General features: G+C 42.0%; 1 protein-coding gene across 4 annotated transcripts in view; it reads left to right on the plus strand.

Moving 5' to 3' along the window:
• plekhg5b (pleckstrin homology domain containing, family G (with RhoGef domain) member 5b) overlaps positions 1-16,864 on the plus strand; it is a gene marked incomplete at its 3' end in the record, with an annotated part of 63,917 nt that overhangs the window by 15,944 nt on the left and 31,109 nt on the right. For 2 of the 4 annotated variants that reach the window (XM_084553394.1, XM_084553395.1), the window contains exon 2: positions 4,800-4,876. In XM_084553394.1, coding sequence (XP_084409520.1) covers positions 4,800-4,876 — 77 coding nt within the window. Of the gene's footprint in view, positions 1-4,799; positions 4,877-14,104; positions 14,372-14,924; positions 15,101-16,864 lie in introns of those variants that run through there. The other 2 variants (XM_084553396.1, XM_084553397.1) reach the window with 2 other exon arrangements.

Genomic DNA, 16,864 nt, shown 5'->3' on the forward strand with positions numbered 1-16,864 from the left:
TGTAAGGTTATGATGTACAAGCGCCCTGTTTACAACTAGCCCATCCACTGTGTAGTATTTCCCCTCTGTATGTAAGCCAGTTCTGGGATTCAATGTGATTTGTTTCCCGGGTCTGGATGTTGTCAGAGTTCAGAGTAACTGTAGGGCCGCTTTATTAGATTTGGGAAAACGTATACTCTATCAGCCGTTGCCAAAATATTTAGTCAGTTGTTAGCCTTTTTCTCATCAAATATAAAACAAACACAACTTACAAGTGTATGAATAAGTATGAGATAGCCAAGCAGTGAAACAGACTTCAGCTGGAATAAAACAAGCCTTGTATATCTTCCTAACAAGCTCTACTGTGCAGTTCAAGAGCAGTACTGCTCAGTTTTAATGAGCGAGACCAAATGTTAGATGTACCAAATGTTGGAGAGGCAGTCGGTGGCAGCACAGTTGTATCTGCACTCATTGTGCCAATGGCAAATGTGTTGTTTAAAAAGAAATTGTCTTGCATACTCAAACTTGACTGACAACTTGTTAAAGTTTATAAACTGCAAAAATCTATTTTTGAGGTTAATGTCTTCCCTATTTTTTATAATGATTAAACAATTTATTTGATGAATAAAACTAAATTGTCTAAACTGTATTTTTTCACCAGCCTGGGGTAGTGTCTTCATATGCCGTTCTAGTATGTACTTTACAATAATATAATCAATTGAGACAAATATAAAAATAATATAAAAAATTTAAATATCTTTTGTTGACCAACCCTGTCAAGTGAAAGACAGGAAACTGAAAGTTGAGCAAGCGAAAATGCAAGAAACAAATATTTACTTTAAAACAATGTTGCATTATGGTTACAAAATGAGGAGAGGGGTGTTTAAGAGGGGGAATACTTACAACATATTGCTTGTAAAAGTGTGAATTATTTAAAGTAAGCTCTGCTGCTTTGGCTTATTTATGGGTACCTAATGGGTCTTTGCCCCAGGCAGGGACTCTGAGCAGGCCAGCACTGAGCTGTGCGTGCGGATGGGATGCACCACTGTCTATTTAGTGTGCAAGCTCATTGTCTGCTGTCACGTGTGCTCGTGTATAGTGTGTGCTTGTGTTTGCTTTTGGCTTAATCAGCAGTGCTGAGTTCAGAAATTCCAGTTCATCAGAGAGAAAGAGGTAGAGTCAGCAAGATATGAGCAAGTAAGAGAGAAGATGGAGTTTCAGCAGACAATGGTGTGATTCCACAATAATACAGGATGGTCAAGTAGTAAAAAGAGGCCTAAGAAGAGACCGCAAGGCATAGATTGAGTTAGACATAATGAATCAACTAGGGCTGTCACTGAAAGATACATGACATGTCATCCATCTAGCCACATTGGTCTGGGATGCTTCTACTGACTCATTTGGATGACAAGCCTAAAGACCAGATCAGTTGTTGTGGTATAAAATGAAGAAATAACCTCACTAGAACCAAAGTGTGCACATAGATTACTCTTCCGTCTTCTCTGCTGTGATTATCTGTATGCAAAAAGCTTTAAACTCACTTTACTGCAGTACAAGGATGGCCTAATGCTTCTATATTCACAAGCTGGGTTAACTCCTGAGGTTTTTTGGAAGATGGATGAATACAACACTGACACACAATGAAAAATCAGTTAGTTTACTTATTTACACATCCACCAGACACAGAGCACCATAGGTGACCTTTTGTCAAATTTGGAGTCATATTTCTGCCTACCTGATGGAATTAAATGGATTATCTGATTGAGTTTTAGCCCCTTTTTGGTCTCCATCAACCCCTGAGGGAACAATCAGGCTCTGTAGCTGGAACATGCTCCATTGTGGTCACTTGCTATTTGCTAACTGTCTATCCGCCATTAGATGTTGAGCATGTAGCGTACAGTGGACTTTTCTCACTTGAAACAGCTGCAAAGTTGTGCCAAAAAAATAATGAACTTGGCAAGCCTGAACCAAAACAATAAATGCACATATTGCTACACCAAAACCGCAAGCTGAAAGAAGTTAAACACCATTTAGAAATGAGGGGAGCTGCAGTGATGATAATTAGTCTTCTTTTTCAGGCAGCTTCTTTCACAGTATGTATCAATACGTCTGTCTTTAGTTGTGGCTGGTCAAGATCTGGTTGATTTCTAGCATAACCTGGCTTCTAAACATTGCGAAGAACTGGGGTCTTCTCATTTTTACCCTCCCAGATGAGACCTAAGATCACACCGATGAGGCCAAGTAACATTTGTCTCGTGGAAAGCTGTGAAGTCTCGCTGTGGTAAAAAATCTTCTGCCTCTTTGGGAAATACTCCATAAAAGCTGGAGGCTCCCTCTGCAGCCTGCTGCTTGTAAACCCTGAGGGAACCATTAGCCTGAGGCCCGCTGGCAGAGGCCACAGTCAGAGCTGAGAGCGCGTCTCGGCCTGCGCCCAGCTAAGCTGAGACACAGGACAGACTTCTGCTTTTTTCTGTTTTCCCGGAAGGTGGTGGAAGTTTGACAAAATACACTCTGCCTCGATTGGATTGCCGAAAGTTCAAGAGAGCTTTTTTATGACTGCGTAGATCTCAATCAGTTTTGTTCACCATTTTGCTCCAGACTGAAATAGCTCAGCAATTATTAGATGAATTTGAATGGAAATATATACAGGGCTTCATGGTCTCCAGAGGATGACCTCTAATGACTATGAGGACTTTCTCTAGCACTACAAAGACATGAAAAATGGTTTTCAGTTAAATATCTTGATAACCACTGGATGGATTGGCATGAAATTACTTTCATGTCCATTCATGTCCTTCATGTCCATTCCTCAAGGGGAATGCAGTTAATTTTGAAGATATCCTTTTTCATCCAATGCATCATCAGGTCAAAATTGCAATTTAATCAAGTTGTCCTATATCTCAAGGTTAAAAACTATATTTGAATGGTTAGTACCACGTAACATCAATATTCACAGTTGAATTCCTGCCAGGGATCTGTCCTGTGTTACATCCCTTTATCCCTTTACTCCTTCCTTTACAGTCTCAGCAATTTCAGTTGTCAAATTATGCCAAAAACGATCACAAAGTGGTATGCAAAGAGTCTGCATACCGCCGAAGCACTTCAACCCTACGGTGCCATCTAAATACAGAGCATGTTGCAGTGAGCACAGGAACCGCCGGAGCTGTTGGCGCTAGCAGTCCTGGTCTGAGTATGGACAAGATGTGTCGGCAGCCCAAACTTTTTTATTTATTTTTTTAAACCATTTAAAGCCAGTACAGTTTTGAAAAAGTACTTAAAGTACTTAAAATGCCACTTTAACTTCAGGTCTGTTCAGTTTTGGTCAGGGATATTTTCTTTCTTTTTCTACTGTTTTGAATTGAAATGCAATTAAATGCATTTTCCAGACATTAAAAGAGCTTGAGTTTACAGTATTCATGTCTGTGTCTATTATTTGATTCAGCCGTCCACTAAAATCCATTTAATTTGAAAAATGTTGCTTTTTGGGGCAAATATTCTTGTGCGATTAAAATGTGATTAATCGAGATTAATTAATTACAAAGCCTGTAATTAATTTGATTTTTTTTTTTTAATCGAGTCCCACCCCTAATTCTTACATTAACCTTAGATGGTGATTAAAGTGGACCTTGTATCAGTATGTGACTGTTGGCATTCAGCTCCAAGCTCTCATCAGAGTTGCTAACGTGGTTGTACACTCTTGTTTTTACTGACATTGAGCATATTCATTGTAGACAGGTTGACCCTTCCCTTCCCAGTGGGGAAGCCTCTGGCTCTGTGGTATGCACCAATTATAGTGTTTTTCCCTCTTCCCCACAAGCACCCGTGACCTGCGACTTTAGCTGTAGCCAAGTGGATGACTCAAGGTGATTTGTTTCCGTGCCCCAGCTCAGGGCAGGACTTCAGCACTTTTAGCAGTTCATTTATGATGACAAATTATTGTTTGAAGCTGGCCTTGTCTGGTACTGATGATTTAATAGTGCTATTTCATTTATGACATTACAATGAACAGGTTATCCAAGATTGCTGGAAAGGCTTTGCTCCAAACTCCTGTCGTTCTTGGAAATTGGAGACTTTTTGCAACAAGCACCTTTACGATCTATCCCACCTCCCCCCCTCTCTGCTTCCCTTCCTTGATCTTACTTTCTTTTTTCTTCTCGCACGTGTGTTCTGTGTTTTTCTCATTAGGCAGGCCGATAAATATTGGTGCGCTCGGGGTCTCTGTTAGGATATCTTTATCGTGTGTGTACATGTGGAAGATGGAGATGTAAACGCTGCCTTTTATCATCCCCTCAATGTAGCACTGGCCTACCAGTCAAGTAGATTTTAGAGGTTTATTTGACAACCTTGATTTGTTATTGTGCAGTGGAGTGCAGCGAGCTTACCCACGATGAGTGCACTTTCGTACAAAAACCAGAATGGGCCTTCCTCTCATTTGCTCTATTTTCTTCCTGTTTCTTTGGTCGTTATTCAGTTCTCTCTGATCTCCTCTCAAAAACAAACCCCACCCTCTTCCCTCTGTTTACCTTTTCTTCAAGAAATCTCTTTAACTAGACTGGTCTTTTTTTTCATTTTATTACTCCTCAGCCTCTGTTACTATATGAGAGTGTTTCTTGTACTCATAGTCACTCTTTTTTTCCTTTTTTCTTCCATCCTTATATAAACACAGGCTCTGACTTTCGTATTGGTGTCTACAATATGTTTTTACAGCTTTACCAGGAAAGGTGTGTTAATGGACATGCAGCAGCCTGGGTGGCTGGTTTGGTGTTTTAGTGATAAAGAGAGATGTCAAATTGACCTTTGTGTTCTGTGTTCTGTTTCAGATGACAAGCCCGTCCAGGAAGAGGACGGGGTGGTGTGCCAGCACCCTGAGTGTCCTGACCGCCGGAGGGCCTCTAAGGTAAGGGCCTATACTGGGCAAGCTTCAAGAACAGCCAACAGGTTTACCGTTATGTCACACAGCGGCTTTAATTCACGTTTTCTTTCCTGGATTTAGAGACCTACTTTTTGAGTGATGCTTATTCGCTTTCTGAGTGAGAGTTAGATTAAAATTAAAATATGGGGTTACAGCCAGCAGGCAGTTAGCTTAATGGTAGGAAACGGTTTGCCTCGTCCAAATGTAACAAAATCCACCCGACAGATGTGTAAAATGCAACTGAGTCTGCTGGTTCCTGACAACCAGCTCCTAGCCAAGAAAAGCCCATTAAAACAAGTTTTATTTTTGCATTGATTATTTAAATTCTGCTAGGTGCATATTGCCACGTTTGGGCACAGTAAGGTTAGCGTAAGCTGTTTCTCTGCTAATTTTATACTAAGCTTAAAGACTGCTGACTGGAACCTTTGACAGACACGAGAAAATAGTCCCATGTTATACGCTAGCAAAGTCAAGAAAAGGAGGAGTTTGGAGTGGATGGAGGGGACAGTAAAACGCCTTCCTGATATGTGAGACCGCTGTTTGTCTCCCACTTCCTACTGACAGTCAGATTGGTTTCTTTCAACCACGACCATGATGGTTGGTTTCTCTATCCTTAACCATTAGGTTATGATTTTAACCATCATGACAGAAGTCCTCTTACATTAAGAGAGTGGCAATTTTAACCTCCAAGTACTCGACTCAAACCATGATTGTAACCCAAACCAAGTTGTATTTGTTCCTAAGCTCAGCCTCAGATGCTTTCATTTTTGCAGCACTGATTTGTAATGGTTTTGGAAAGAATAGACGAATAATGGCGTCTCGCTGACGGGGACGTCTGATAAGAAAAGGCCTTTGTGTGTAATTCTGAGGGGAATTACAAACAATGCAGTACTTTGCTAGACTTACTATGTGTTTACTTGGCCAGTGCTTTAAACTCATCATACTGCTTTTCAAACTGTTGTACTACAGCACTGTGAAAGGTGAAGCAGAGTGGCAAGGCTCCTTTTCTTCTTTTAGGTGTTAAAAGGGGCGTGAGTCTCGGGGCCCTGTGTCTGGCCACCAGACTGTGAAATGAATTATTCCTTTGAAGCCACTGGTTTCTGAAAAATGGGAGTTTGGCCAGAAGACCGAGGGAAACCGACATAGTGTCTGGTCTGTCGGTCGGTCTGGATTGTTTTGGTTTGTCTGCTCTGCCTCGACGTCTCCCTCCTGCCATTAGAGCTGGGCATTAGACGGATTTTCCCATTGAATCGAGATATTGTCTCCGGCTGTCCCCTCTGTGGAAACAATAGAAAGGGAAGATGACAAATAGAAAAGATGTTGAATTCAGACAGCATACAGAGAGAGAGAGATCGTTATATATAGTTTTTCTCCATGGCAACTGAGAATAATAAAGTTGGGGGAAGACGAAGAGAGCCAAAGTGCTTAACCTGACCTATCCTTGCTTTCTCTCCCTGCCCCCCGCTTTAGTGAGTCTCCAGAATCCACTTTTTCCTGAAAGAGAAATCACTTGAGACTATCTGGTCCCTCTCTCATGACAAAGTCTCTCCTGTTGTCGAGATTTGTGTGCAGAGCTATGAAAGAGGCAGAAGGCTTTCTCCTTGGTCAGGGTCAGGGTTGATGTGCTTATGTAAGGAGATTAGACTTGTGTCCCAGTGTGGACTGGGACAGGTTGACAGCAGATACAGGGTGGGCAGCATTTCTAACTCTAATAAGATGAATATCAACAGTGATTCCAATTGTCATTCTGCGACAGTTTTCACGTTCCTCAAACCATTTGATTAAAGATACATTTAAGGTTAATCGAGGATCTTCAGATGGAAGAAATTAGACCTGCATCAGATGATTGGTTTGGACCCTTGAGGGGCAAAATAACAGTAAAACACATAAAGAGTTGTACAGTCACTTTATTAGAGTTGGAACAGCTGGCTGACAGACAATGGCAATGAGAGCAGTGAGCGTGATCACAACAGTAAAGATGAAGACTGTAAATCCAAAACAGTGAGCTGAAAGAGAAGCTCTGTAGAGCTGAAGGACAAGCATTGTTCACGTTTAAAGAAATTCACTCGTCGACCAATTCCCTGGTCTCTTGTCACATTGATGCCAGTCGCTTCTAGTGTGTACACCCCTGAACTATCGTATAAGGCGATCATTCAGCTGTATTCATGTACATGTATTTATATGTTGTTAAAATAAAATATTCATTTCATTTGATTACTCAATTTTAAGACATAGCAATGACCCTATAGCAATGACATAAGTTTATAATACGTTTCATAAAAAAGCCTGTATAATTAATAGTATTTGGTGTTGAATGAAAGGCATTCATGGAGAACTTGACATTTTCACGAGTCAGTAGGTTTCAGATCTCACATCGTTGCATCATGGTGGATCTGTGTTGCATCTTTCATTGCTTGACCCCCAGCGTACCTTCCTGTTAAGAGGTATAGGCCGAGATGTCACAATTCCTGAAATTTCTTATCGTTTTATCATTTTGATGTGTGAATAATAACACCAAACAGATGAGTCATGGTCATTTTGTCATCTCCAGACTGTGAAAAATACATTTTATTGTGAAGCGTAAGAGTTTTTGATGCAAGTTCTCGTTTATCTCAGTCCCATGCCTGTTGCTCAATAGTTACACATGTGTTGTGTGTAACAAGCTTTAAACAGCAGGGGGCAATGTCATAGCAACCGTGACCTCCAGGACTCACTCTGCTGTTTATTCTCCTCACTCAGTCGGCACTAAGTCGTGAGAGCACATTTTTGGAAGAATTTGAACATAAATATATCCTTCGACTTTCACCCACTCCACCCACTAAACCGATTTAGGCACATCAAAGAAAGAATTTCTACTTAGAAAATGGGAAAAAAAAAATCAAACTTTTATATTTCACATTAAGAGTTTTTGAAAGTATTCAGAATGGAGTCTTTTATATGCCAGTGGCTTGGCAACAGAGCACAGAGCAGGCACAAACACAGTCAGAGAAAGAAACTTATGCCGGTCGTGCGCTGCTTTTAAACCACTTTATTCCTGCCTGCTTTTTAGTCTCCTCTGCCATGTATCAGTCCCACCATGGGACTGCGTCTGTTCTAGTCGCAGCATGACTGGCCTTTACCGAAATTAGTTCACAGGCACCATCATTTACTGAAGTCACACCAGGTGTCACCCTGTGCTTGTATGGCTGTAGCTCAGCTTTGTCACCACATTACACTACAGCGTTCAAAGGTTACTAAAAGGGTTTTAGATGGTCCGACACATGTGCTTCCAAGAGGTTTTAGCTGGAGTGTTTGGGTACTTTACTGTGGGCTTCTTTAAGTCAGAGGGATTTGAAATCAGCCTGCAGGTGTCCTACAGACAGATGATGTTCAATCCAGAGTTAGTTCTTGGCCGAGGTGGCGGGATTCATTTCAGATTACGCTGGTTAGCACTTTATGCCAGTCTGAGCTTGCTCCCTGGATCGAGACTCCCACATAGAGGAGCTTATTATCCCCAATCGCTTGCTCCTCCTCCTTTGCTCTGATCCCAGTCTCCTTCATTTCCCTCCCTCCCTCAGCTTTGACAGGACCAGACAAGATGACTCGCAAGGTGTGGGTTGCCTTGGCAACGGGCCCCTCCCTGTCTAAACAGCTGGAAGCACAGGGATACTGTGAGGAAAGTTGGGGTTTTGGCAGAGACCGAGAGGATGAGTAAATGTCGCCTGGCTTGGTTTCTGTAAACGCACTTTCATCCATCACTTTCAGTGCACCTTTGTACGGTTCAAAAACGAAATATGTACAAAGTGCAGTGGAAACAGTCTTAGTAATACGTCATGACTTATATGAGCACTGGAGAATTGTCACCACCAGCTGTTTATCTCGATAACCCAACTAACAGTAGTGGATATGCCTATCCTATTGACAATTCTATTAATATTCTTTTAAATGAATTTGACTTTTGAATAGATATATGACGTGTGTCATCCTCATTGTGTTTTTGGTTGTCTTCCGTTTTCTCTTTTGTCCTCCCTCTCTTTTATCCGCATTCACTCACGTATTATGAGTAATCCTTTGCTGATGTTTTCGGGGAATTAATATATTAGTCAGACTAGCACAGACCCCTGTCATGTACCTCATAAAGAATACCCTCGGTTGACTCACTGAGCCTGTTTTATAGTTGACAGACTATTTTTCTTTTCATCTATGCACATATACAAATACAGACGGACACTGACTTAGACTTGCTTTCAGTTCCACTGATCTGCTCGGTCGAAAAATCTCACCTAACTGACAGTGACGGAGACCTGCTAAGGCTGCTAAGTAAACACACTCATTTGGCTGAATGCCCACTTTCTGTATCTGTCAAGGGGCTGAAGGCTGCACGGTATTACAGAAGGTGCCTTTTCCTGGTAGAGATGGATTAAGTCCTACGTTTTGTACAGTTACTCTTAACAACTTACCACATGCCTGATTTTAGTTCGTCCTCCAGCCTGCGATGATTCACTTACAGTACAGAGAAGTAAGTCAACTGATTTGCAGACTACAGAGACTTTAAATTGGTTTTCAGGGAAAAAATGTGAAAGGATGTGACCTCAGCTATAACAGTAAAGATCTTGGAAAGTTTACTTTATGAAGTAATGCAAGCCCGCTAATGGAAATCTGAAATGCTTTGACGACTCCGGAGTCTTCTGGACTTTAGGGGAGCTGAGGAAAAGTTACCTAATCACATTTCAACATGAAACCGACCATTGAGGAACTCTAGTGTTAATTTGTTTATTAAAGGAAGGGTGAGTGTGCACGTTCTTTTCCAGCGTTTTATCCCCTGCGTCACATTCGCAGACAAACACATTCACACCCAGATGCTTTGTAGAACTGCAGATTTGATACATTACCACAAATGAATCCAATTTCTTTACAGACAATGTTGCTATATTTACAGGATGCCATTTTACTATAGGCATTTGTCACATTCACACCAACTGGAAACTCCAATCGCCCTCCTTAGTTTAGTAAGGAGTGGCACTTTGGTAGAGCATGCAAGAGCAAGGATTGATTGCACATCAATACACCCACTTGCTCATTGCGAATTACCTGCTTTGTTCTTGCACGTGCTTAATGGGACTGGGCACAAACGTTGTATGAATGAACCAGTGGGGTAAAGTATGTTTAATGTCCTGTCCATCACACGTTTGCATTCTGATGGACCTCCTGTCTAGAAAAGGTCTGTGCTCCAATACATCTGGGCTTTGGTAAGTATCACAGAACATAAACAAAAACGTTCCCAACAAAACTTGTTTATATAGTCTACAGGTAATATTTAGTGCGGATAATGAAGCATTAATTTCATTAGTTCTTCTCATGCTCACCCTGTTATCATCTCCTGTACTCTAGCTCTACAAGGCGCATGGACTTGTATTTACACACTCCAAAGTTTGATGGATTTCAAAATGTGCAAGTGGTTTATATCTGGCCCACATCACACTTCCCCAGTGCTTGAGTATGCGTCTATGAGCAGCGCAAAATTGAAAAAATTAAACCAACTTAGATCACTGTGTGATTCACTGTGAATCAGGTTGAAATGATTGACCAATCCGCATGACGTGTATTTATTTTTCTAAACACAACATTAGGTTACTTCACATCTTTGATGCATTGATAAACTTGTGACGTAGGCCGATCAGACATCTAGTAAACAATTTTACTCCGTGGAAAAGAATCATCCGTCTTGCTCAGCTTTTGCGTTGAGAGAAGACAGAAATGTCTGCTCTGTGTTGGGTCATTACTCAGACCTGTGGTTGTGTGGACATTTCCCTCCTTTGGAGTGAGTCTGTTGTGGTGTGGCTACGGCAGCTCTTTCTTGTATGAAGACACATGCAGGCCTGATCAGCTGTGGACCACCAGGTAGACCAGTAGGTCTTCCACCTGGCTTTATGTTTCAACTCTTTCAACATTAGGATGGGTTATTCCAGAGAAGAGAATGATAACTATGACTCAGACCACAGTCACCTGAACTTCCTGGAGAAGCCAGTAAGAAATACTCTGTTAAGATGGCAATTCCAGTCAAAAGAAAAACAGAACCTGGAAAACGTATTTCATCACTTTTAGCTGAAGCATCCTAACAAGGGGAGTGGTTAGCTGTAGCAGTAGCATCTCAGCGGCAGACAAGAAGAGACTGAACAGACTGGTGAAGAGGTCCGGCTCTGTTCTGGTGAGCCCCCTTGAGCTGGAGGTGGTAGGTGATCAGAGAATGAAAGCAAAGCTGTCATACCTGATAGAAAACCAGTCCCACCCCCTCTATGGGGCTATAACAGCACTGGGCAGCACCTTCAGCAGCCGACTACTTCACCCTCGCTGTGTGAAGGAGCGTTACCACCAGGTCCTTCCTTCCTGCTGCGTAGAGGCTGTACAACCAAGCCTGCTCCAAGTAGACCACATATGTATAACTACTATTGTGTTTGATTTCCTACTTTTTGTATTATTTGGTGTTTTACTTTTTTTTTTTTATCTAATGTGTGCACTGTCCTTTGGACTGTGTGCTCCTGTGACACTGCAGATTTCCCCATTGTGAAAGTGAAAGACAGTTTACAAGGATGACCTGTTTTCTTTGTGTGACCCGTTGAATTGTTTAGGATTTTGTGAAGGAAAGACGGCTAGTGTCCTTCACATGATTGTTTCCTGTCGTTATTGTTTCTGGTAGTCCTTTTCTGACACCATGCAGGCCCCGACACATGGCTGTGATGACTGATTGACTGACCAACGGACAGTTTACGTTGGACAATGCACAAGGCTGTCCATCAGGGTTAGTAGAAAGGAATCCAGCCATGACAAACAAGCTGGACACTGATGTATGCGTCCCCGTCTGTACAGTCTCTACTCAGGAATACAAACACTAGAAAGGGGGTGAACCTGTGACGGCAGTTTAACCCCCCAGGAGCATCCCAGTCAGGAAGCTGCGTCACAACAGACAGGAGAATAACAGGAAGAGGGTACCTGGCTGATGCGCTAATGGAAACGGCCTTGTGTGTGTTGACCAGTTTAGCCAGGGTTCAAAGACTTAGGAGAAGGCCTCCCCCCCACCAATTCCGACTGAAGACTCTTCTCAAGGCAAACCCCACTAATTGTTGGTTCCGAGTGTTAGGAGGACATAAACAACCGCTGCTTAAATGTTTTCAGAGTGGCAGCCTGAACAGCTTAGTTAGAGAGGCGATAATGAGCTTTGAAATCTCCAATTTAAAATGTGTTATTATGGCTGTGGCAGCATGTAACGCTTGCTCCCTAAATTGCTATCAACTGAAGACCGCCACGAAACCATGGAACTTCCAGCAGGATCACGGGTGAAAAACTTCCACGCATCTTTTCCTCACTCCGGCTCGCTCATCCTTGTTATCTTAATGCTCACATTTCCCCTTTGTTTTCCCCCTTTATTGAACCGCTCCATTGAAGACTAGAAAAAGTCTGAGCTTGTGGTCATTGAGGGGTTAATGCTAAGGTCAGGCATCAAGGGAAGGTCACTCATGTTCACCAACCCCCATCTCTGCCTCCAATAATGGCAGTGCCATTGGGGTCTAATCCTTCAGGGTAATTGCATCGCTGCTGTCCACTCTTTTAAATATAGCATCCCCTAATTAAAACTGACAGTGGGGGGTAGCGGGGCAGACGAGGATTCAACAGGTCGCCTTGTTTTGAAGACGCAGGACAAGAAGAGGTGGGGTTCGGGTATTAAGACCTACCCACCCCCCACACTTCTCTTGCTCCGAGCATGTGGCCCCCTGCCTCGGGGGTCCGAACTGTTTTTTTGTGAGCTAGCTAATTGTGGGGGATTTAAACGCAGCTCATCTCGGATTAACCTGAATGACAAAAGAACAGAGAGTTGAGTGTTTGTGGTCAGTGCAACAGACTGTAACAGGACATTTAGGCTATAAATCATACTCGCTGTTACACCACACTAAGCTGTTCTCGCCCACACAGCCTGCATCACACTAGGGATGCAACGAATGACTACTTTCATTAAGACTATTGATCATTTGTTTAGCCAATAAAACGTCATTGTGTCTCACAGTCCAAGCTTGCGGCCAGCAGCTCAAAACAAAAAATAATCCAGTTTATGATTATATAAAACTTGTGACAAACTGGTCAGATTTTTAGATCTGAATTGCAAAACATATTAATTCCACTTCTACCATAATGCATTTGAAAACCGTGTCTTCGTAACCTCCCTGCCTCCCAGACTCTGGCAAGCACCCGTATCTTTCAAACTCCACACACTTCCAAGTTGTTGTGCAATAATGGGCAGATTATCTTCTCAATTAAATCTGAAAAATGCCCGTTACAATTTATCAGTGCCCAAAGTGATGTCTGTAAGTTGCTGGTTTTATCCGACAAACAGCTCAAAAGCAAAGCACAATCAATTTCTTATCATATGTGGTGAAAACAAGCAGCAAATCCTGTAATTTAAGAGACTGGATCCAGAAAATGCTGAGATTCTTAACTCCCAATTAATTATATTTTTAATCAGCTACTCTATGCGTTTTCTGTAACAAATGTGTCTCCAGGCCATATGAGTTCTTTTTGTCAAAGCTGACGAAGGAACAGTAGACCTTGTGCCGGTGTTTTCACAGGAGAAGAGTAATTTGATGAATGAGCTTGTGATTAAACTGACTTTGAAAAAAATAAGTGAATTAACATGAAACAATTAGGAACTATATGGTCTTAATTCTTCACCACTTCACACATGGATCGCCTGATTTCTTCCATCACTGACTCATGATTTTCTTTTTTCAGAACTGATTCAGGCTTAAGAGAGGGCGTAATGAACAGGGTTTTAGAAAACTGTGAATGTTGACAGATTTACTCATATTCTTTCCCCTGATCAGCACTTTAAAGAGGAACCAAGCTGAACTCCCTCATTTGACCTCCTGTCCTTGAAGGGTCAAAGGTTATATGAAGCCCTAAATCAGGCTGGAGACTTGAGCTCAGACGTGTATAAGAAACCTTTTGACGATTGTTAACTAATTTCGATCTGCATCTGTAAGAAGTTTTTTTTTTTTCTTTTTTTCTTTTTGGCTCTCCCAGAAAACGCAATTTTCAGAAGAAAGCATTTAGTGTCAGTGTTGGTTTACATGAGTCAGCCGTGGATGTGTGTGAGCTCGTAGGAGTGTGATACAGAAGATGGGCGGGGTTGATTATTTCTGTCTGGGTCTCCGTGTGTCTTACCAGTAGACTGCAGTAGTAAACAGAGTGAGCCTCCCAGCTCTGTCACGTTGTTTCGATCCCGCCGTCTGTCACATTAACTGCGCCTGGTGTGTTCACCCTGAAGCTCGGGATTATTTTAGGAACTCAGAAACACATAAAGTACAGAGCAGGTTCGATTCCGGCTGGGACTAAAACTTTCAATACCTGCTGTCCTTTGGACCTGGGAGATATTGATCACTTCTTCTGCTGAACGTCAAAGAGGTTACTTCTTCTGGGAAGCGGAGTTTATCTATGGCAAGTAAATTTAATGTAAGGAAAGTTCCTCTCAGATTCTACCAAGAAATGATTTCTATTTATTAAGATGTGTTAAATAAGGTGTGTTGCGTCTAGAAACATCCTGTTTTAGCTTGTGTTCTTTCAGTTTTCATTCATTGCCTGTTAAGTACAATAGAACTAAGCCTATTTTAACAATTAACCAGTCAGCTGATGGTGAAAGGTGGCAGGTTAACTACAAGAATAAGAAGGAAAATCTTCGGTCCATATACAGACCATCACTGATGGTTTCATTTTTGTCTTTTTTCTGCCTGGTGTGGAGCTGTGAAGAGAGCATGTGCTCACATTTGCACAGACCACCTCTTCAAGTCTGTTTTCCTCCTATGTCTGCATATTTCACATCTGCTTCTTATATCAACAGAGTAGCGTACCCCCTGGCACGCACCAGTGTTCTCTGCTTTTCCATATTCCAAATTGGAAGTGGTTTCCAAATGATCAATTTCCAAGTCATATTTGGAACAGCTTGCGCCCAAATCAGCGGTAGTTCTGATTTGACTTGGAATACCCAGTTCCTTTCCTTTTTTTTTTCGCCCTTCTTACTTCCTCCTTTTTTGGTCTTGTTCACCGCCCTCCTGTCTATCTCTCCTTCTTCTCCTGCCCTGAAGCTGTGGATAGGAAGGCTGATTGCGTCATAGTCCAGCCAACGTTGCCTGAGACAGCACTCTGTACACTTGACTTTGTTGAAGGGAAAGAGAGCAGCTGCCGGTGAGTGCTGTTATTCTCATGTGTGTTGTGTTGATCATCCTCAGCTGAATGGTGTCGACCCTTGCTTTGTTTAGTTCCACGAGGATTTAATGGTGTTTCTGTCCTCAAGAGAGAAGCTCGAGTGGGTTATTTTCCCCTGTGACGACACTGTGACAGTGGCATGTGTCATTTGGGTGTCATGTAAATATTTGAGTGTGCTGCAGGGGTTGGGGTCAGTAGTGTTTCCGCTGAAGTCTGCCTGAAAACAAACAACATTTTAATGTGTTTAGCTCTCACTTTAGCCTTCCTCTAAACATATGAAGCAGTTAAGATGTCTTGTTGCTGGTAATTGTTCCGCTGGGTTGGAAGAAGGGTCTGTATCCAGTCCTTCAGTAGGAAAATGAGTTGTGAAAAATGAGGAGTTGATATTTTCGCTGCATGTTGAAACATACCTTCGTCTGGAATGCATGGACTACTTTTCAAAAAAGGAGTTACAGTATTTCCTGTGAGCATGTTTGTTCCTGAGTTACTTTTCTGTGGCAATTGCTTTCCTGTGTGCAGACAGATGGACCTTAGGGCAATATCTGATTTTGCCTTTGGATTGTTTGTATAGCGCTCTGCTCTATGTGATAGTGAAAAAAGAAAGAAAAGATAAAGGAAATGTTACATAAAGTGCATCGCCGTCCACAGTAGTTTGAGTCAGCACCCTTGCATTTGCATGTATATTGCCAGAAGAGGTAATATAAATTGTTTTTGGAATATTTAAATCCGCTTTCTTGCTGTATGAATGTCAAAACAGTACTGATGCGTTAGCAATATGCAATTGGAAAACTTCTTGTGAAAGTTTACTTGTAACCCGGGAAAAAAAACACTCCTCCTCCATCATGTGTCACTGTGCAGAGGAGGATGACGTTATGAGACACTGTGTACATTTACTGTAATCTACCAGGTGTTAAAATACGGTAAAAACACACACAAATAGGTCACACAAATAAATCTGACAGGCTGGACATGATGTGCTTTCTGTGGGATGTTGGTGAATGTCCTGGGGCTCAGAAACACAACTGGTCAAGTGATCGTACAAACTTTTTCTAAGGAGAGAACAAGCGAGAACCATTACCATGCGGTTACCGAAACTGTTGTAAACATCCACCAGCGTTTACAGACATCCTGCTTCAGCTTGGATATGCTGTATTCCTGTGTTGGATCATTACCAATATTACTGCACTCCTTTCTATTTTTATCTCCACACAAAGTGTTTGATAATTGACCACTGACTAAACTGTTCGCCCTGAACAGCAGTCATCATATTTAAAGATCAGCAACAGTATCTAGGTACAGCAGGTCGGTCAAGCCTGAATATGGAGCTCTGATGAGAACATTATTCTATATCACAAGTGCAAGAAATGGATTAAATGGTGCTTGTGCTTCCTCACTTCTGTACTGAAGAAGCCGCATGGATGAGTGGGCAACCGTCTACATTAAAACTCAACTATCCAAGTTGCCCTTATATTTAGCATTGTTTTTAGATGTATTGTGAATCGTCACAGACAAAACTGGACACTTTTGGATTGTGTCCAGCACTGTTGGCACTAGTCGATGCCCTTTTATACGATTCAGCAATACACAAATATTGTCACAACAACATGGTCATCTAGAGCAGGTCAGACTAGTGGACAAACTAGGAATAGCAGTCACTTATGTGGCACTTTATCGCACTTTGCAAATTCATCCAGGGGGCGGATTGGTCACTCTGGCGGGCCTGTTTTTGCCCCCGGGCCATAT

The sequence above is a fragment of the Chelon labrosus genome (genome assembly GCF_963514085.1).
Source record: "Chelon labrosus genome assembly, chromosome: 10".
Classification (NCBI taxonomy): domain Eukaryota; kingdom Metazoa; phylum Chordata; class Actinopteri; order Mugiliformes; family Mugilidae; genus Chelon; species Chelon labrosus.